The following is a 21,700-nucleotide window of genomic DNA, read 5'->3' as shown; positions in this document are numbered from 1 at the left end:
AATGCATCTTCATCTGCAGCACCAGTACTATACATTTCCCCCAAAATCCTTTGCTGTTTACAGTAGTAAAGTGGTACCTTGACTTATGAGTGTCCAAAATAATACGTTTTTCAGGGATGGGAATCGAAAACTGGTTCCTGTTGAGAATCAATAAGAAATGTTTCAATCCATCTTTATCGTTCGCCTTTGTGTTTAATGATTCCCTTATCAATTTTTTACATTGTGCTGGAGCCGCTGGGCCTTACGTCAACTAGTCTGCTGCAGCTATCTTAGCTTAGCAGTTAGTTATCGTTTCTCAAGAAAACTCTGATTCAGGATTTTCAGCTTGAAGTTTTACTGAAGAAATGTACATTACTCTCTCTCAGGAGATTCATATTCAGTACATTCAAATGGTATAAATCACCTTATTTACAAAAATAACAAATAGCGCAGGCTTGATGCTAACATATATGGGAAACTGCATTGATATGCTAACAGTTAGCATACATCAGTATAACTTCAGCTTCAGAACAGAATTTCAACTTTCATCACAGAAACATATCACATCAACTCTTTGTAAAAAATACGGAGAATTTCTGACTTCATAATGGAAAGCTTCCAAACAACTCAAACCATTGCTATAACCACTTTTAGACACTAGATGGCCTACTTGAATTATTTATATATTACAACACAGTACGTCAACATCACATTGTGTGTGATTTTTACCTGTTTCTGTATAATTATGCCCAGAAATATACAGACTCAGGGACCAATTACATTTTATTCACTTACAGTATAAACTCAATTAAATGTTGTTCTGTTGACACAGAAAACCTGTAAAGCTACTTTTTGTACCAAGAAAATTCTCAACAGGAATTGATAAGGGAATCGATAAAAAATCAGATCGAAAAGCAGAATCGATATGGGTATCTGTATTGAAAAAAAACGTATCAATTTCCATCCCTTTTATCAAGTCATTTGATTTCCAAGGTAAATGCCGTACATTATATTCAATAAAACCAGTTTATTGTAGTACATTGTATTGCATTATTTTGTCATAAAACAATCATTATTTATAAGTACATTTTTTCTTATTTAGAAACATGTAAGAAAAATATGGATGTTTTTTGGGGGGTCTGGAATGGATAAATGACATTTCAATTCATTTCAATGGGGAAAATTGATTTGATGTCCAAGAACGAAATAAACTTGTAGCCAAGGGATCACTATTTACTGAAAAGACCTTTCTCAGTAAACCACTGTAGATAGTACAGTAAAATACTGTTAATATTATATAAATATATTAAAAAAAACTGTCACTTTGTTGTCAAACTCTGCTTAATTCAAAGCAAAACTGAGAAAAAAAATCAACCCTCTACTTCACAGATGTTAACTCAGAGCCTGATCAAACAAAAAAAATCACTTCAAAGAAAATCTCTCAAATTCTGTTTTGGCAGCAGGGAAAAAATCACATATTCAAGACACTTCACAATGTGTCAGAAAGTTGTAAACCATCCAATCCTGTCACAGATATGTACCTAAAAAGCTTATCAAAGTGCATTCCTGGTGAGGAGGCAGAATATTTTGTAATCTAAATAACTGTTGCTCTGTGCCCAATAGTTGTCACAGAAGAAGGAAAAAAAAAACAGAGACAACCAGAGGGTTTAAAGAGTCATGAGAGGCTGCAATTAACGTAATCCCTACTCTTGGCTTCAGTGTCAAAGAAACGGGTGATCACATCCCAATCCGCCAACTCATTCCAATCACACTAAGCTGTTTCTTCAACATTTTCCCCCAAAAGGACTAAAGCAGCATCTGTGAGAAAGTCTGTCATACAATCAGACGACGCACAATTCAACTGTAAGTGTTTGCGGGAAACATTGTGTACTATAGCATGAGCAAGTAGAGGTATGCAAGTCTGCACTCGCCAGTGATTCATATCCATACACTGTTCATAATGATGTCAACAGATTGAAGTACACGTGTACACTTACACACCAGAGGCAACACTAATTGCCTCCGACACCTAGAACAAGTTGAAGCAACTCTGCAAACACTGATGTGGTAACAATTCTTGCAAAATCAAATCAAGCAAGAACAACAGAAATGTTCGAGCATGTGTTTGGCGAGAGTGAGAAAAATGAACCCTCGAAGCATTCTCTGTTTCTTTTATTGACTCACCTCCTCAATCACCGCAAGCTGAGGTCATCTGAAAAACTGTGCAGTGACTTATCTCAACAGTATCTTGAAAACAAATCCCTGCACGATGGGGCGAGGGATCAAAGGGCTCATATGGTTGCCCAAGAGGTGAAACACTTTCAAGTTGATCCAGACACAAAGAGAGTCTGAAGATCCCAGCGACTGATAGGAGAGGCAGGGAGAGGTGAAGAACTTAACCTCGTTACATGTTATTGTTCATGTTTGTATAAACATCTGGTTTTTCAGTTCGGCGAAGTTAAATCATTAAATCCATAAAGTTAGTATGCGTAACTTTTTAGAAAATGTGTTTTGAATCTTAGAAAGAAAACATCTGTAATGAAAAGTAGAAGAACACACCAGTCCTAAATTAATATGAATCAGAAGTTTAACATCAAGATACAATATGATGCGATACAATACAATGAAGTACGATCAATAAGATACAGTATCGATACTGTATATCAGGGGTAGCCACCCTGTGGCCTGCGAGCCGCATGTGGCTCTTTGCCTTTCGGTGAGTGGCACTTTGATCCATTCATAGAAAAATATATATAGTTAGGAGTAGTGGTGTGCCAATCAAACTTAACTATATATATATGGATGCCAACGTTGGGATCAGTTGGGATTGATACTTAAGTTTCAGTTTCTCTTCTCTAGTACAAATTTAAACACACTAACAAACACGGTAAATCTCACTTTGAAAATTGAAAATGTATTGGTTTTCATTTTTTGTTATTTCGTTTTTTGGTTTACGTGTGAGAGGAAGTGCGTTTGAAAGACCCAGTGTGTGATGTGGCTCTCTGTAGTACCACGGTCATTTTTGTGGCTCTTGGTCTCTGACTGGTTGGCCACTACTGCTGTATATGGTACGACACAATACAATGCAAAACATATCAAAACAATACGACAGGTGAGATAGCGCCTTTTCTATGATGTTTGAAGAACAGAGGCTAAATAATCAGGTTAGAATTAGTATGAATCTGGAGTTTTCACAGTCATGGAGTGTATTTCTGTGAATCTGGGCTCAATTCTTAGTCTTCACAGATGTGATTGATTGGTCAACCCACGCTAAACCAAATCTGAATTCTGCAAACTGAAACTGAATTTTCCATTTAAAGATTTAAGGAGTATAGTGTTGGATTTTCAATTGGGATAATAATAATAATAATAATAACAATAATAATAATAATAATAATAATGATTATTATTGTTATTATTATTATTATTCAGTTTTTAAAAAATAATTTAATTTCAGAGAATGCTTTTCAAATTCAACATAACAATTTTTATTGGGTTTTCCCTGTGGCACAAATCTCAGCCCATATAAAACAGGATATGCCATAGATAAGACATGATGTGACACGACACAATACCATGACAACAATACGAAATGGGAGACACAAAGGGATATGATATAACTTGAAATGATATGTCACAATGTGACAGGATATGATACGAAACGAGGCAAAAAAGACACCTCTGGTCTAAAGATTTGGACCTTTGTGGAAGTGTTAAAACTGCCACTTTTAGAGAAGCTGGCTGTAGAAACACTGTAAACCACAGTCAAGCCAGAGCCAAAAGAAACTATTTTACTGCAAACAAAAAAAAAAGTAACAGCTTTGTCCAAAAAAAAAAAGTCTGATTACTTAATTTCTCCTTCAGCTCACACACTGTAGGGCTGATGATTTTTTCTTTTATGACTTGTTACTTTTGATATTATCAAGGCTAAAGACTTTCCTCTTTACCTCATCCAAACTCAAATCAATGCTAGTTTTAATTCAACAATTCCAATATGGCCCCCCTGCCAACTATGGGCAATAAAGCTCAGTATTAGGAAAAATGGGTGACATCACTGAGACTCAATTTTTATACAGTCCATGGATCCAATATGAAAGGACAGGACAAGACATAACTCTACACAATCTGAGGTTGTATAATATGGCATTCTATGAAGGACGGCAAGATGATACAATGTGATCTAATAGGATAAGACAAATGACTCTATACCATACCAACCCTTAAGAAAAAACTTTGCCAGACAGATTTTCTGAGCCTGAGTTTTCTTATGTTTCTGGGTCAGGAAATGGGTGAAAACTTTGCAGTGTGGATTTAAATCTTTGCTGACAATCTTTTCTAAGAGGCTGGAGCCTGATAAAATCAAGCAAAGGTGTAATGTTTGGGTAGCCACATGCTTTTCCCTTTTTGAGTGTATTTAACATTTTAAAGTGTACTAAAGTGCTTATAGTGGTTTTGATGCTATTTTATATAGTATCAAAAGAAAGCTCAACTCGAGACTCATGTTACATCTTCTGTGGATGGAAATGGTCTGAAAGATTTCACTTTCAGGTGGAAGCCGCCACTTTAACACTGAAATTGGGCCCTTTGGCGAGCGGCAGTCAGCTCTGAAGCTTTCACACAGTGAAATGTCACCTGTCACACGCTCTCATCGTCTGCCAGCACGGTGTGCATCAGCTCTGTCCCAGCCCGTGGGGTTGTGCTTTAGCTGCCGTCATGGCCATGTGACTGGCGTTAGCAGGGAAAGATAAAGACCTGACACCTGGTTTGAACCCGGACATCTCCCACTCTTGATTGTGTACAAAACATAATGCATATTAAACCTGCAAAAATGGCTTTTTGGTGGTGCTCAAAATACCTCAGCAGCACAAGGTGGGAAGTAAGTGAGAGCCGTGCGTGGCTTGTAAAAATGAAGTGAAATATATCAAAGAGCTGTGAAACTAGAACGTATAGCGATTCCTAGAAAAACTGATCCGCTGAAGCTCTCCTTTTTCAATGCAGAACTTCAAAGCTACTGTCCATAACAAGACGCAAACTTGTTCCTGCTCCCTCCAAACTCACACCAGGAGAAGAGCCAAGAATACACGCGTATCATTTATTCCATTTGATGCTCGTCTGTGGGTTCGCACGATTGTGTATCGCCTGGTGACGCTGGCATCATTCGATAGCCGTTTTGAGTGCTGTCAAAGAGGGAGAAAATAGAAACTTAGAGGAGAAAGAAGAACAAACGGCGCACAGGAAGCGAGCAAGAAAGTGATGAGCAAGGGAGGACAAAGGAAGAAGAGACAAAAGAAGGCTGAAATTTAGTAAATAGATGGCTTTGATCACTTTGAACGTCCATAAAAAGGAAATGTTTGTTTCAATAAAAGCCCTACGTCAAGTCTGCTTTACTCGATCTGTGTTGTTTCAGCCCACTCTTATAACCGAGCAAACTGAAAGCAAACTGACCCCAGACCTCAACCTTTATCGCTTATTTGTGTAAAGAAGAGACTGGATGCAACACAGACAAGAACATCTGGTTTCCAGTACAAACCTGCCCTCTTGTAACCCATAACCTGTCTTTAGTGCAGGGAGGGATTCACACACAGACACAGCTCAGGACCTGTTGATTTCCCATCATGCCCTGCTCACATTCCTGACCTCTTTCTGTCACTCTCCCACTTGACTCAGCCTCAACATCTACACGCTTAAACCCACCCTTAAACTTCTAACTCTGCTGCCTTTGAGAACAAGCTGAACAGTCAAGTGTGATTTAAGAGTGGCTGACAGGAAACATTTCAACAAATAGGGGGAGAGATGTCTGAAGTGTCAATCACAGTCTGAACAGTGTGTGCACAGTGTACGAGTACAGTCTTGGTCAAGTTTTCTTTGGGAGAGTGCGGTGACCTGACAAAGCCACAGGAGATGGCGCCCTGTGGAGTTGGGAATGCGGCGAGAAGGCCAAAAGGGAATGATAAGACCACTTTCCTAAACCCCTCTGCCCCCATTTCTTAATCTACCCCCCGAAGAGACAGAGGCAGTGGGAAAGTGACAAATCCCATGAGGAGTTAGTCCTCTCTTCTCAAACAAGGCAATGGGGCCAATACGTTGGAGGGTTTTGGAAGCATCAAGGTAAAAGAGAGAACTATGTGCCAGCTGTTTGTCTTTGCAACCTCTTTGGGAAATATTTAATTTTGCAAAATTTGGAGCAAGCAAAGGCGCTTAAAACCGGGCATCCTGGTACGTGATGCCTACCGATGAGCTGATCCTTTGTTTTTTGTACAAAATGTTATTTTGGGTGAAACGCTGGTTAATTGCAATCGCTTAACCCCTGCGTCTAATCCTGCGCTCCAGCGTAGAAAGGAGATCCAAGATAGCGTGGGAGGACCTAATCCATACAGTACACATCACAATGATTGGGATCCCAAACAAGCAGAGGGAGCCTAATCCCCCTTCATGCTGAACTGACCGACAAATGATGGGATAAGAAGATGGAAGAGGTACGACATCCGGTAACCCATTTTTGGAGATGGAATTAAGATTGTACAATGGGAATCTGAAAGTTGCTCGAATGCTTCAAAGCAAGATAAGTTTGGATGATGACTTACTGTGCAGAGAGCCTTTAGGCGGGCTGATCTTGCTCTTAGGGTGAACCGTCTCCATGTTCTGGCCCTTCTCACCTGGCCTCTGGTCCAGGGCCTGAGTCTCAGCCTGGCTTTCCTTCTGTGGTTTCTCCTGAGGCACAGCAGCTGTTAAAGACTTTTGTCTGCTCAGTACTCCATCACTTCCAGCCCTCATCAGCTTCTCCCCCACGCTCACCACCCGGGCTCGACCCGTCGTAACCACCGTGCCCGGGCATTCCTTCCTGGGCGAGGGCAGCTTGGATCCTGCCCCTAAAGAGGGCGGGCGCGCCAGCCTGGACGGTTTGGACATCCTGTGGGTCAGTAGAGCTCCAGTGTGAGTGCAGCTGTGTCCCCCCGTGGGTGATCCAGGGTTACTGAGCTCTCACTGAGTGACTGTGTGACTCTGCAGCTCCAGCGTGTTGTAACCGGCGCAGGTAGGCTGAGCAGGCCAGAGGGAAGGAGGGAGGGCACTTTTGGGAAGGCAAGCGAAGGATGAGGGTGAGGGGTGGTGGGGGGTTAATAACTCCTTGGAAGGTGGTGTTCTCCTCTCCTGGCGTGGCCTCCTGGGATCATCCTCCAAAGCAAACAGTGTGTGTGAGTGTGTGTGCGTGTGTGTGTGCTGGTGAAGTGGGTGTATGTGTAGATAAACCTGTAGAGTGACAGGACTTGCTGTGCCAAAAGCAAACAGAAACTCAGGTCTCCGGTGTCAGCGCATTCCGGCTTCTTAATCCCTCCTCTGCCTCTCCTCCCCGTATTTCACACTCTCTACTTCTCCATCCTTGTCATTTCTTGTAAATTTCCCCTGCTCCCTCTCCTCGCCACTTGCACTCATAATATGGTTGTCAACTCCTCTCCTGCCTCATGCCTTATAATTCTTTCCCATGTTCCTGTCCTCGTTTGCCTCCTCTCTCCTCCTCTTCCCTTCCCTTTTGCTCCGGTTCACTCGCTCCTCTTTGCTGATGCTCAGCGGGTAACAATCCCAGCGCTCAGGCAGGCGGAGACCAGAGAGAAAGGAAGACTCAGGGACAGTCAAGAAAAAAAGAAAAAGAGAGGGCACGAAGAAAGAGAAAGTGCCGGTAGAAGCTTTGCCGAGGAGTCCTTGTCTTCAGGTGCAGCTGCTCAAGCCGTTCCAGATGTGTATGTGTGTGTGTGTGTGTGTGAAGCGCTTCACGTCATCCGCCAAATGCTCAAAGCCACACTTTGGTACAATCCCCGGCTTCACCTCGTCCTACTTTTCCGCTTTTTTCATCTTCTCCTCTGTCCGTCTCTCGTCCTACTACTTCAAACAGCCTGCTCTCCTCACATGCAACAAGATGTTCATGCTACCAGAGGCACTACAAATAAAATAAGGACACACACCGCAAAAAAACACCAAGCCCCTACAATCACGGCTGGAATTTACAGAGAATTAAAGAGCGCAGCGGAGGAGAGTGTTACAGCATGTGTGTGTGTGTGTGTGTGTGTGTGTGTGTGTGTGTGTGTGTGTGTGTGTGTGTACACAGTGGAGCCGTTCTGATCTCCTGCACCGAAGGCATCAGCTGTGACAAGAAAAAAAATACAGCCAGAGTTGGCGGAGAGAGACGCAGCGTGGAAGAGAAGATCAGAGCTTTTCTTTCCTTTTTTTCCCTCTTACCCTCTGTCCTTTAAAAAAAACAACTTTTCACAACGCTTCTTCTTCTTTTTGACATCGCACTTCCAATATTTGTCTTTGTTGGAACCCAGAGATATTTCTTTTACAGTACAAAGTCGTCTTTGCCAGACAAGCACAATAAAAGCATGAATCATTGTTGGTGGGACGGAGGGAGAAGGGGCTATAAAAACAAGAGCTCAGAGTTTTGCTTGTGCGGGAAAAGCACATTTTGCTGACTCTGTTTGGAAAGTAATCATCGTGCACACAGGCCACTCTGCTTTGTGACATCTGTGTAATGTGCCGCTGCATGCAAATCAGACATGTGATACACAGGGTGGGGATTGTGTTGCGTGCTCACCAACTCAACGCCTGAAAATGGATTACAACGAGCTAAAGGATCAACCGTGTCCGGGGCGGGCAAAATGTTACAAAAGAGCAACAATCCACATGGACTTCAGTGCTCATTTTACTGACTGCTGAGTTTGGATGCGTGATGATGCGCATGTCAGAAGTTTACTCAGGGATTTAGGATAAAAAAAACACTTTCATGTGGAATATCACTTCAAGCCGTGACAAATTCCTCCACACTGAGCCCATCTCTCTTCTCCTGATTGCCTTTTTGCCTACTAACCTCTCAGAGCACCCCAGACGGCCATCGCTGATAGCACGGATATGAAATATTTATCATATTCCTATGTATCTGCATGGCTTTAGATAAAGAGCAAAGCAGATTGACCTACATACTTTCCCGATGAACAGTTTGCTGACAAAATCAGTGGGGCTAAGAACCTCATGGGAGCCGCCGTGTGTCTGATGGATTTTTTGAAAGGGGGAAAGAGCAGAGAGACATTTCCATAAGATTACATATCAGATTATATTTGTGCGTCATCAGTTTGGTTGTTATGTCGACAGCATGGTTGGGATTACATCGAAACTAAAAAAAGGATGACCATGGAAAACACAAGCTGCGTATACATCAGTCTGAATGAGCTTTGAGAGAGTTAATAGCAACTTTCTCATGCTATGGTTACAAGGCTTTGGTGTGTGTGTGTTGGGAGTAAATGAAAGCCCTCTGTGTGGACTCCCAGGCTTGAAGCCAGTTCTGACTGTGCAGTAGAAAAAAAAAACCCTTGTGGTTCAAAGGCTTTAAATAACATAGCATTTATGGATGGATATAATTTGAGTTTCCTAATTAAGCCTGTGATTTTGTGCAATGTGATAGATCATACAGTCGTCGACGTATCAAATAACAAACCCCAATGTTGACACACGATGCAGCCATGGATTCTATTTGCATTTCAAACTAGAGCTGCAAAAAAAAGCAACCACCGAATTTCAACTTCAAAAAAAACTGTGAAAGATGATTATCTGTGAAGTCCAAATTGGCGCCAACAAAAAAGACCCGAACAAGAGAACTGCCACCCAACCACAGCTGTCGAACACTAGGGTTTGCAGCGCCAAGAAGGCGACTAGTGTTTCACTTTTCAGGCAGGGAGGAGGCGGTTTAGGTTTGAGAAGTTTGAGCCTTGGAGCAGTGGGATGGGTGGTTATGGAAAGATGATGGCGCAGAAAAATTCCGTAACTTCTGCTTTTGCCTCTCATGGTTCAAAGGTGCGAAGGGGGAGGGGGTGAGGAGGTTAGTGGGCTCAGCAAGAGCTGTCTGAGTGCCTCTGTGGTATTTCTCTAATTAAATGCTCTGTCTTAGGTTAATTATTAAAAAGGGGGAACAGTTATAAGTGAGAGCCTTTGTGTGAACTATGTTGAGGCCAGTGTAGGTGAGAGCTGCTCCTGAAAAATCTGCAGTTTTTTTCCATATCAGTACTCTAAAACACACATTAAGGCTTGGAGACGCTCAAGATGAGGAGACTCAAGAAAATGAGAGCCTCTTACATTTGTGTCCCTAAAATTTTCTTGAAGTTTCAAAAGTTCTGCCCCCAAATTTTCCAAACTTTTCTTTCAAATTGTGAAGTCCAACCTGTTGGCTGAGGGATAAGTCTCAGGAGGTACATGATGGTGAATCAAGTAGCAGAGGCCTTCGCTGTAATGAAAGTTTCTGCATTTATATCGATGAAGTCTGAACAGAAGGATGTTCATACATTTTTGCTCTTCTTGCTTTGAAAATGATTCTCCTTTTATTTTATTCTTCCTGTAATGAGTCACTTCTCAGATTCACACAGGTTGCATGATTTGAAGGTCATCATCTGCTGCATTCTCGTATCAGCTCAAAGGGCACGCAGGAAAAATTCTGGGTAAAGTCAGGCAAAAAAAATATGGCAGTCCCATGTTTCTGCTCTCGGCTGAAATACACCGGATGCGTCTGCAGTCTGTCTCTGCAAACGGATCGGATAGGTTTTCGTTCAAATCAATGAGTCAACTCACACTGGAGCCGTTCTGTTGCGGTACGTCTGCGTGGTTGGTCTGTCGTGTTGCAGGTCATACACAGCCATCCAATTCTGACAGACGTGGAGCTGTGACGCATAAATTCAGCGTCGGGAAGATAAAACAGGCCATGTCAAAATCTGTTTGTATTTAGCTTAAATACGATGATAAATGGACACAAGGAGTGGTGCAAGACCAGGAGTCAACAGGTTTGAGGTTTTACAGCCCAACATGGATAAGGAGAAGTTTATCAATGAAGCGGGAAGTGCGGGAACTCCTTGGTCTCGTGACTCCAGCTGTCTGTCAGTCATGCTGCTTGTCAGGCTGAACACGCAGCCGGTTTAAGTCGACAAACGCAGTCAAGACGCAGCACAACAGAGTCACACTTCAGAACTATCTGGTGTAATTCAGGCATGAGCCTCACAGCACACTGGATTGATTCCTTTACTTTCCAGTTTCAGAGGATTCAGGTCGTGGAAGTAATAATCCTGGTTGTGGCAAAATAAACATTTTAATAAAAGGGGAAAAAAACACAAGATAGCCACATTAGTGTCCAATATTGCGTTCAGTACAGCCTTCCTGACTTTTGACTGGGTTTATTGATTTACCGTTGTCTTTTTTTTTTCCTTTTCTTTTTTTTTCATTGTTTAATTTCTTTTGGGAGGACTTGGTAACAGTATAAAGGCTGTATTATGCTTTTTCGCACAAACATGATGCATGGACATGAGACACGTGGAATCAACATGTGAAAACGCGTGTGGCTTTGATACTTCTTAGCACTCTGTTTGCATCCCAAACTGCAGGGGGCGATGTATCACAAAAACAGGCATACCACTGTACTAAATTGGAGGAGAAGAAGTTGTTTACACCGTTTACAACATTCTTTTCGCCAGTCCCTCTTTCTCTACTGAGTTTGACCACTATTTCCCACCAGGAATTGTGTTGCCTTCCACTCGTACTCGGAACTGGGAAGTCAGGAGTTGGAATGACATCGTCTCCAAGTTTGGCGCTCCAGTTGCCATGACGTAAAAGCTTGCCAAAAAGCAGTATTTCTGTTTAGAAACATCAAATAATACTATGTACACGGCTGATTTATTGCCACAAATACTAGTAAGAGATTCTAAAATAAAAAGAATATAACAGGTGCTCAATTACTGTTTATATCCCCGAACTCGGGAATTTCCTACTGGGAACTTGGGGGTGATGTGGGTGCTCCTACTTACAAGTCGGAAATTCCGACTTCCGAGTACAAATGGAACGCACCATTGTTCACACAAGTTATTATTGTGATGTCTGTGTGATTAACCATATAAATGCCAGAATTTTTCGTACTTTGGACACCAGGAGAAAAATTTTCTGGGGTGTGCAGCGCAAAATTTTTCCAAATGAAAAGGACAGTGCAAGGAGGTGAGGCTGCTAAAATGATATCATATGTTCACAAGAAGCCGCACAGAACTTGCAGAGCGTCAAGCATGAACCATGCTTAAGGGTCGGGAATGACATGCAGGAAAGGTGCTGCAAGTTGGATTCATACACGAGCCAACCACTGGTGTATGAATACGGTTAAAGAGAAAAGTTGGAGAGCTATAAACTCCTTTCATATCCACCTGGTCATTTTATGCACAGAATTAGATTATAAATTCAACTTCCCCAGATAAATTTAGGAGAATGAACCCAAAGACCAAGACTTTTACAGAGCTGGTGGTGGGTTTGGTTGAGGAGAAGAAACTGGGGGAAGGTGATGGGTGAGCTGTATACCTCTCTGCTCAGGATTAAGGTTGAGTCTGTTTTCCAAACCCTGAGGGGTTGCTTGTTTCTTTCCCTACATTCCATCTCAGCGCTCCCTCCCTCCCAACCGTATCATGAGTCATTACTGCTTGTAACATTCACTCAATATCAGCTGCTGCATCTGGTACTCAAAGCACACAAGCTCCACGGAAATGCACAAATACGTAACAATATTACTGAGCATGTTGGGACCAGAGTGTGGCAGTGTGGGGTGGCTGGGAGGAGAAAAAAAAAACTTTTGAGAACAGATTGCAACTTTACTGACATTGTCAATGACGCATTCCAAAACAGAAGAGATTTCCATTAAAAAAAATCTTTTAATCTGCATTTTTTTTTATTGGAAATTGCTGCGTCATGGAGAAAGAATTTGGTGGGTTTACAAAGAAAAGCATTTCAGAGGCAAGCCTTCACTGAGAGAACTGTAAAACTTTCATGTTCCTCGGAATAACAATTTCTCACCCAAGCAAACAATCAATATTTCATCAGAGACTTTTTACTAGTTCACAGAGCTATGAATCTGAGTCTGTGTATGGAACATACTGGATCTTAAATTGGTCGACATACTGTTCTTTTTCTTTCCTAAACGAGTCACTTCAGTCCCCTCTGTATTCATAGCAGCTGAAGAGAAGTGACCCTGAAGAAGCTGAAGAGAAAAAGAAGTCATCTACATGAGACTGAAAGACGCTCCGACAGTTGGGACCAATTAGTCTTAACACTGTGCTGCTCCCTGGGGGAAGAGGCACCCAGCATGTCACATTAGCTGCTGCATTGAGTCGTAGTCAACGCAGCACTGATCGTGGCAGAGAGGCTGCCAATCATACAGGTCAAAGGAGACAAAAGTCTTAGTCCCGAGTGGTATTATTAACTTCCTGCTAAAGATACATGATACTGATCCGGGTTGGTCTGCAGAATCAAAGACGATTTGATAAAACAGACCTATTAGACTTGAAGTTTGGAGTTGGCACTGCTCCATTTTCAAACCTCTTGGTGTCATGATGAAATGCGAAACTCACCACAGGAAAGAAGCTGCAGTAATATATGCAGTTGGTGAAAAGAAATTATATTAAACCAAGTCCATATTGATTTTGGTGTGCTATGGAAATCAGCTTTTACCTATTTAAAGGAAACCCCCAAGTCCAACAGATGAGGGAAAAAAGCATTTAGCTGTCAGATTATGTTGTTACAGATTCAAATCCAGAAGCATTGAGAAAGTCTTTTTGGATACCAAGGCTGCAAGAGAAAAAAGTTTGTATGGTGACTGAATAAAAAACACTACTACTGCAAAAAAAAAAAAAAATGTTCAGTGTAAATCAGTGTTAGTTTTGGCAGCAAAGTCTGGTTTAATCTTAGTCTTCTGCATAACACACCAACACACATGATTGGGATTTCTACAGCATATGAGTAAGTAGCGGTTTGGACATCTACAGGTATTTAATGTGAACATCCAGCATTAAAGTATAGAAGAACATAATAACCCCTCTCAGTCAGCACATGCTAGATAACAGTAACATTTTACGAGTCATTTGGTTTGACAATTGTTCAATCAAATTTGTGGAAAGTCAAAACATGATCTCCACCCTCCACCACTTTGTCTCATTGCAGTACGCATTTTGTAGTGTTTCCATTTACGAAAACTGGGTCAGATCTACAAATAACCAAGACGAGCTGTCCCACTTTTTGGGACTTTTTGCCAGACTAAACCGATCCAGTCCAAGAAGGTGGAGTTAGATCACTGCAGACCGTTGATTGGTTGAAAGAATCATTATGTACTGTGTGCAGCAGCAGCTGTCTGTCTTCTCTGAAACAAAGCTTGATTGATGTTTGTAACAAAGAACCACATGGAAATCACAAAGAAGACAAATTATTGAATATCTTCTATTGTTGGTCTTTGTTTACTGTGTCACGTTTTTCTTCTTCATTGGATTTATTAGTGGGGTACACTGTGTCGCACAGCTATGCACTGGAAAAAACTGAAATTCATTATTAGATTTTGTCTTATAGTCAGTAGAAAATGTCTTTCTAGACTTAATATGAGCCACATTTACCTGACCAGTCCAGAAAAATGTCTTGTATCAAATTATTTTAAGACAAAAATGAGGTCTTAATTGCCCTTTACTCTTTACAAGCATCATTTTGTCTTTTAATAACTTAAAACAAGACATTATTCTGGACTGGCCAGTTGAATGTGGCTCATATCAAGTATAACAAGACAATTTTTACTTAAAATTACTTAAGACAAAAAATACTTGATAAGATATCCGTTTTCTATTACATAGCTAATGCAGCTATCAGAATCCAGCTTACACGCTGACTACCACAAGGGGGCATGTCTGGCCGTGGAAACACAAACAGGATCAGGTTCTACTGATCCAACCCAAATCTAAACTGGACTGCTTGGTGGACATGGGGGGTTGAGATGTGCTTTTATTTTGAAATTCCAACACCATGCCTGTTCCACAAAACCCTCCTGAACTGTCATACAACACTAAGCAGCAAGCAGCTGATACAAAGAGGGGGAAGGAGATACTCACTCTCCTCACAGGAAAAAAAATAGCTGTGTAGAAATATTAAGATTTTGGAAATCAAAAGGGTTAATGGACAAAACACGATTTAAAACTGTGTTATCACTGAAGTACACGAGGATCACGACAAACCTGGCCACAGATGCTGCTGCTGTTTTAACAAATCTGACCAACTTTTTCACCCTTCATCATCTCTGTTTCAGCCTTTTATATTTTGGGAATCAAACCATCAGAGTAGATAAAATGTTTTATTTTATTTTATTTTATTTCATTTATTTATTTACTTATTTATTTATTTTATTTTATTTTATTTTATTTTTTTATTTATTTATTTATTTATTTATTTATTTATTTATTTTTTGGGGTGAGGGGGGGGTAATTGAAATCAGAATGGAATTATGTAAGGTTTTTTGAGATAAGCAAATCTGATCACTGATCAATGAAGGAATCAATATCATATTTAGGGATGGGTACCTTTCATATGTGAAGCGATACAGTACCAATGCCCGGTAACTGGCAATCGGTATTGGTATTCAACGGTATCAGTTTTGGTACTTTTGTGTGTTTATGCGGTTAAAAAAAACATAAATTTGTTTTATGATAAAATGTTGTTGTTTTTCAATTAAACATGTTTATTCTTCAATACAAAACCTTGTAATGGTGTGTTCATGTTCACCCAGTAGTTTTGACAGAATTTGGTCGGTACCTATAACAGTACCTAATTCGGTACCCATCCCTAATCATATTGTGATGAAACAAGTGATTTACAGCCTTATAAGGAAATACCTGTTTACTAACTCATAGATTTCAAGTGTTTAGACCTATGACAGAATATTTATACCTAGAAAATTCTTAGGTGTTGGAAACTGAAACAAGGAGAAATCATGAAACAGGGAAGGAAATATTTGTAGTTAAAGGAGAAATTGGGCTGGTTATAGATTCTCGATGCAGCATCCTCTAAGTCACTGTGCTCAAACTGTGGAAAAGCCTTTAGAAAGGCAAACTGCTTCAGGCAACAGTCACCTCATCCCTTTTTTGTGAGCTCCTGTCACTAGAAATAAGTAGAAGCCCTTCTCAACATGGAGCCATAAGAGGATTACAGTAAAAGATGCTGAAATAGAAAATGTTTACCTCAAATGTTCCCCTGATTCATAAGATGAGACGCAGTAAACAGCAGAAATAATAACACCAAAGAGTGAGCAGTGAGTGGTTTTACAGTGAGAAGGGATTCTGCATGACGTCCCACAGCCTGTGTCATCATGAATTTCTGCTCTGTATGTCCTGTCTCTGGGGCCCCCCTGTGGCCTTATGAATCACTCCTGCTCCTCACCTTGACGGGCTTCAGCGTGTCAGCATTCACATGCCTGAAAACCCGGACACAGTTTGGAAACGTCTACCTCCAAACCAATATTTTCATCCACTTTTTCCCCCTGCGGCAGTGGATGCACATTAAGCTCACAGCCTCTTCCTCTCCTTTGTGCCTCAGCGTTTTAAGGAGAGTTTAGCGTCTTATCTGGACAGCCTGTCAAGTGTGTTATTGGAGGCAAACGGAAAGCTTCTGGCTGAAGTGTATAAAGCGGATATGAGGAGAGACAAACCACCTATCTTCACTCAGACTGATGTAAATAAAAGCTTCCCCACTCTCTTTATGGCCTATTGATTTTTAGTTCGATGGCTGCATGCAGGAGGAAACAGAGAAAAGGAGGAGAGTGAGCTGGAAAAGAAGAGGGAGAGGAGTAATTCTGCAACTGCAGCATCTTTCTGAGAAGAAAAAACACTTTGATGCCATTTCTCAGCTAAAACACTCAACAGAAAAAAGTATGTTTATGCTGAGACAAGTCCAGAAAAATGATTATAGTGTCTGGATTTTATGTTAATGGATGGATTTTTTGTTTTGATATTAAATACTCTGTTTCCCCTCTTAATGTTAAGAGAGAGTCTGAAACCTTTGTGACACACGCAATGTGACAACAAAATGAACTCATTTACATATTGGTTGAATAGTGTTCCAGCATTGCAGTGCAGGAGTCAAAAAGACTTTACTTCCAAGTGCAAGTTTTCGCATAAAGCTGCACACACACAGCCCAAATATTCAAACCATCCCAGGAGACAAACAAGGTGAAATATGGAAAGACCCACTCACGCCTTTAAGAATAAAATCTACGAGATGAAACATCAAAAAGCTTTTTTTTCTGTAACTCTGTTATCTTATCTCCCACCTGGTCTTCAACAGAGCAGAATTTGATGCAAACCCGAGCCCACACACACAAATCCACACCATAAGGACTTGTTAGATCTTGTTGCTAGCATCTTGTAAACAGCTTGAAGAGCTTGAGAAGCCTTTTAGTGACTCATATATTATGGAAGAGGAGCGGTGGTGTTTTTTTATGCAGGAACAGCTGCAGCCTTGGTTTTTCCCGGAAGATAAAGGAAAATTTCTCAAGACATGTTCTAAATCTTAATTTACATTCATATTCAAATATAAGGTTGCATAAAGTTTCATATTTCGTCATTAAAATTAACTTTTCTTGAGCAGAATCTAAGTCTAGATGAACGTTATCACATCAAAGAACTGACAGATGCTGTGGGTATTCAGGTGAAAACTGAAACAAAGTCGGCCTGTGTTTTAAGCCACTGGGGGGCAGCACTGTGAGAAAACATGTAAAAAATTAAGCAGTTGAAATATGAAATATGAAATTCTGACACTATGCCTGTAAATGCATAAGACACTTAAAGTATATTCACAGCTAGAATTTTCTAAAATTCAGCTTTAGTTAACAAGTTCAATAAGTATACTTTACATTTAGATTGAGAGGGTAATAAAATCACAAAGGCTCAAACGTTCATGAAAGTCATCTGTAACCAAAAAAAAAAAAAAAAAAAAAAAAAACAGAGTCATACTCTTGCCTCAGTATAACCTATGAAAAGTCAACTAGCTATCAGAAAAAGTTATTTAAAGGCGTTCACTTGACAAGAAAACACAATACCTTTTTTTTAAAATATATTTTGTAATACTTCTTTCCTATTTGAAAATGATTTCTTACACATGTAGAAGCCAAAAACGGTACGGCTATCACTTTTACATGTTAATTAGATTAATTAATTACACTACAAGTTAATGCATTCTAAAAATTACCGCACAATTAACTCATTCACTGCCAGCCATTTTCGGCACATCTTGAAGGATCTTTCAAAACTCAAATAATATTGTTTTCTATGACTATGTAAACACCAAGACTACCTGAAAATAGCGGCTTCTCTTCTTTTATGTCAGTCTTTTTTTTTTTTTTGATGCAAAAAATAGACAAATCATATTCTTTTGGTCACGTTTATCTGCCATCCTTTGATCCTATCCATGATCTCTGTCGTCTTTCTCACAATCCCGCTGCTCTTTCTCGCTGATCTACCGCGACACATCCTCAGTTTGAGCGTGAGCTGCCTGAACTTTTCTGACTTCCAGCATCTCGCCATGCCTGTCATCTTCTCCTCATATTGATGCAGAACTCTCATCCAAAGAGGGCACCACTCTCAACCACAGTGGCTTATGAGCACATTTTAATTTACTAACTCCCCCTGCCTCTATAGATGTCAATTCATTTGATTAGTCAAGCATTGCAATTTTGGAATGTCCTAAAATTCAAATTCTTCATTTGGGGATCTTAAGCAGATATGAGATTAAAACCAACCACTACTAAGAAACAATAAGCAGTTTCATTACTCTGCCAGACCAGTAGAGAGCACTAAGAAAAAGACAAAGTTGTGGCAAAGATCAACCAGTGTTACAGTTTAATGGGTGACCCTGTTAACTGGTGGTTCTCAGCTGCATGCCTCTCAAACTTCTTTAGATTATCATCAATAGCTGTTATAAACTCAAAATACATATTCAGCTGGAAACACCAAGCTTACAGGGTTGTTCCAATGTGACAGTGACACAGTTGCACTATGGGGAAGATAAATGTTAAGTTGTAGTTAAATCAAGTGAATCACAGTTGTGTTTGTGTTACTATGAATGGCAGGTGAAATAAAACACGTGGGACTGCAACAACACCTCTATCAATCAGAAAAGTTCAGAAATGCAGGCTCTGTTCCCCAAAGTTTCTGGACGTTTGGAAAGTAGGAATTTTTCAGGGTGGGATTAACATCCCTGAACAGGGTTTCAGCAATAAAAAATGGCAACGGACAACGTGACCGACAGGTTTTCAATTTACCGGACAAGCGTTTGATTTCCCGGTCAAATATTATCTGAATTGATTTAGCTTAAATGCTGCAAAATATACCCCCGCAGCTTCCGCGAGGCTGGGGGTGGGGGTATACTTTTCAAAGGGCCCCGCCCTCGCCTGTCAAATTTCGTGCGGACAAAATTTCAATAGAGTGGTAGGGGAATTTATTCAAAGACATGCCCAAAGATCAGGACATATAGCCTATATAAAGTCTACTCACCTGCAAAGCAAGCCTGTAAAAAAAAATCGGTTCCTGTTATTAAGTGGGGGTGTATTTTCGATTGATGTAATCTTTGTCGCTAGTATACGTGACAAATTTAAGATTTAAACGTGACAGATTTAAATACATAAATAAATTGGTACTAGAAACATTTGTTCTATTTTCAAAGTAAAGTTGTGTAACAACCTGAGTGGACTGATTCCAAAAACTGATTATAAAACCCTGCACTGTGCGTCAATGGGTAATGAGAAGTCAAACAGCGGAGTCCCGTGGACAGCTCCTGAATAATGACAGTCAGGATCCGCACCTCTACAGCGACTATGAAATTTGGGCTCTATAGGGTGATCTGTCTCTGCATGAGTGAATAGCCTCATGGAAGTTATATTTTACAAGTCTTCACATTATCTACTAACGAAATTCGTTAAGGCAACTAATTTGTTGCTTTTAAGGTCATGCCATTAAGTTTACATGGATCCTTACGTTTACTTTAAGGGGCGGACTTAAAATGATACGACGCACATATAAGAATAATATCAAAGCACGTCCATTTATAAAACTTTCTTTTAAAGCATAGGCTGTATCAAATAAAATGAGTGCCATCAACTGACTCAATTGGTTAACTAAAATAAATACTGCACAGCAGAAGATTCCATTCGGTCCGAATCGACTGACTTTTCCTTTTCTTCTGGGCAGGAGGCAAGACATCATCTGCTGCAGCCTCTGGGATTTCAGTCTCACCACCATCTTTCTCCTCTGAACTACTTTGTTTAGTAAAAAAGCCTTTAAGTTTCGCCTGTTTCGACATGTGTCTCCCGCTGTATTGTTGTTGTTCTGCGCGCTTTGTCGGAGTAAATGAAACCCGTGCTGCAAGTTTAGTACCGCCTGAAAAAAAAAAAAAAAGGTTTTGTTCCACATAGACCAGCCCTATCCATAAAAGATAAGAGGGAATATTTTTCACCGCACATTTTGACCGGTGGAGTTGAAATATGTCAGACTTCGGCAAATTTTACCGCTCAAAGTCTGGTAATTACTGGATAACGGAAACCCAGCCTGGAACTAGATTTAGATCCTGAATCCTCCTGTCAAAACACACAGAGCTCCTCAAAAGGTTCCAAGTTCCTGCTGTCTAAAAGTACTTTGTGAGTGGGATAAGGGGAACAGCTTTGACCAAATGGCGTGCCAATCAAAACGTTCCAAAGATGCTTTAATGTTTTTTTTGCATATTTTCTCTTTTCATTTACCTTTTTGATCTTCAGACATGTAGATATTCTTATAGATAAAGCAGATGTAGTTGGTTCACTGTAATATACAAAGAAAATCAAGATTTGCCTACTTTCAAGGTTAGAAGGAGGGAAAAAAATTTAAGAAAAAATGCAAGAGAGAATTTTTCGTTCTCATCAAGGAGTTGCTTCTGTCTGAAAGAATGCTCTCGCTGAATGATATGAACTGAAATGCAGTCGAGCATAACTTCCTCAGCAGTAAATTGGTGCTTTTTCAACCTGCAGTAACACTGATGACTTCCCTTTCCGCCATAGAAGCTGCGGTATCCAAATTTATGCTCACACCAGCCATTTCATTTTTGACCTTTAACATGTGAAAATGCCATTTGTCTAAGCACTCACAGGGGGATTGTGAATAATCCGTGTGTGTGTGTATGTATGTGTGTACACATGCTTGCCAAGAAAGTAGATTTTGGTACGAGGTTTTCGTGGCCCGAGTCTCTAAATCAAGCTGACAGCTTTCAAATGACAGATTATCGTCCCCATAAATTTGCATACTTTCACCGGTGGAAACCATTCCACTGCACATCACAGATGCATCAATCATAAGGAATATATTATGTGTTGTAAAGCAGACAGAGTTGAACTATGTGGATCTTACGGCGGGAGTTGTGCAGAGGCAAAAATATGTCGATTATAATTCATGGGGTTGAGGTTTGAGAAAAACCTTATGTGTTTATTTAAAGCGTGACCTCATCCTTAAAGCTTCCCGTGCAGAGTCGATTAAACCCAATAACTAATTTCAAATATCTGTAAATCTTTATAACCTGTGTCTGCACAGGCAAGATTAAGCCAGCCAGCCATGCAAGGCTCCACAGCTCCACACATCTTCATTAATGTGGAAATTCTTTCATTCCTCAATGAGCAAGTCTTGCTTTTCTCGGCGGCAAGGCAGCAGGCCAAGAGGTGCTTGGATGGATGATGACATATGAATATGAATGATTTTCTGACTCTTAGTCATGGGAAAGTTTGTGGGAATGAGTTTAAAACAAACGGGAGAGTCATGTGATGAAGAGGAGGATTGGAGTGGGGGATCAAAAGCAAAAAAAAAAGATTATGAAGCCACCTGAGATTGGATTTTTA

At 40.5% G+C, this 21,700-nt stretch overlaps 1 protein-coding gene across 9 annotated transcripts in view; it reads right to left on the bottom strand.

Moving 5' to 3' along the window:
• The window catches only part of kiaa1217 (KIAA1217 ortholog), a 153,484-nt gene that overhangs the window by 107,744 nt on the left and 24,040 nt on the right, over positions 1-21,700 (bottom strand). For 2 of the 9 annotated variants that reach the window (XM_074693245.1, XM_074693249.1), the window contains exon 1: positions 6,564-7,700. The exons of 1 other annotated variant lie outside the window; for it this stretch is intronic. In XM_074693245.1, the coding sequence (XP_074549346.1) occupies positions 6,564-6,888 (325 nt within the window). In that variant the 5' untranslated portion in view covers positions 6,889-7,700. Of the gene's footprint in view, positions 1-6,563; positions 7,725-21,700 lie in introns of those variants that run through there. 6 more of the 9 variants (XM_074693248.1, XM_074693246.1, XM_074693252.1 and 3 more) reach the window with 5 other exon arrangements.

Source organism: Halichoeres trimaculatus, unplaced genomic scaffold, assembly GCF_033239565.1.
Source record: "Halichoeres trimaculatus isolate MK-OKI-2021-1 unplaced genomic scaffold, fHalTri1.1 fHalTri1_scaffold_18, whole genome shotgun sequence".
NCBI classification, from domain to species: domain Eukaryota; kingdom Metazoa; phylum Chordata; class Actinopteri; order Labriformes; family Labridae; genus Halichoeres; species Halichoeres trimaculatus.
Note: the sequence above shows the minus strand (reverse complement) of the source record. Positions and strands in the feature narration are given on the sequence as shown.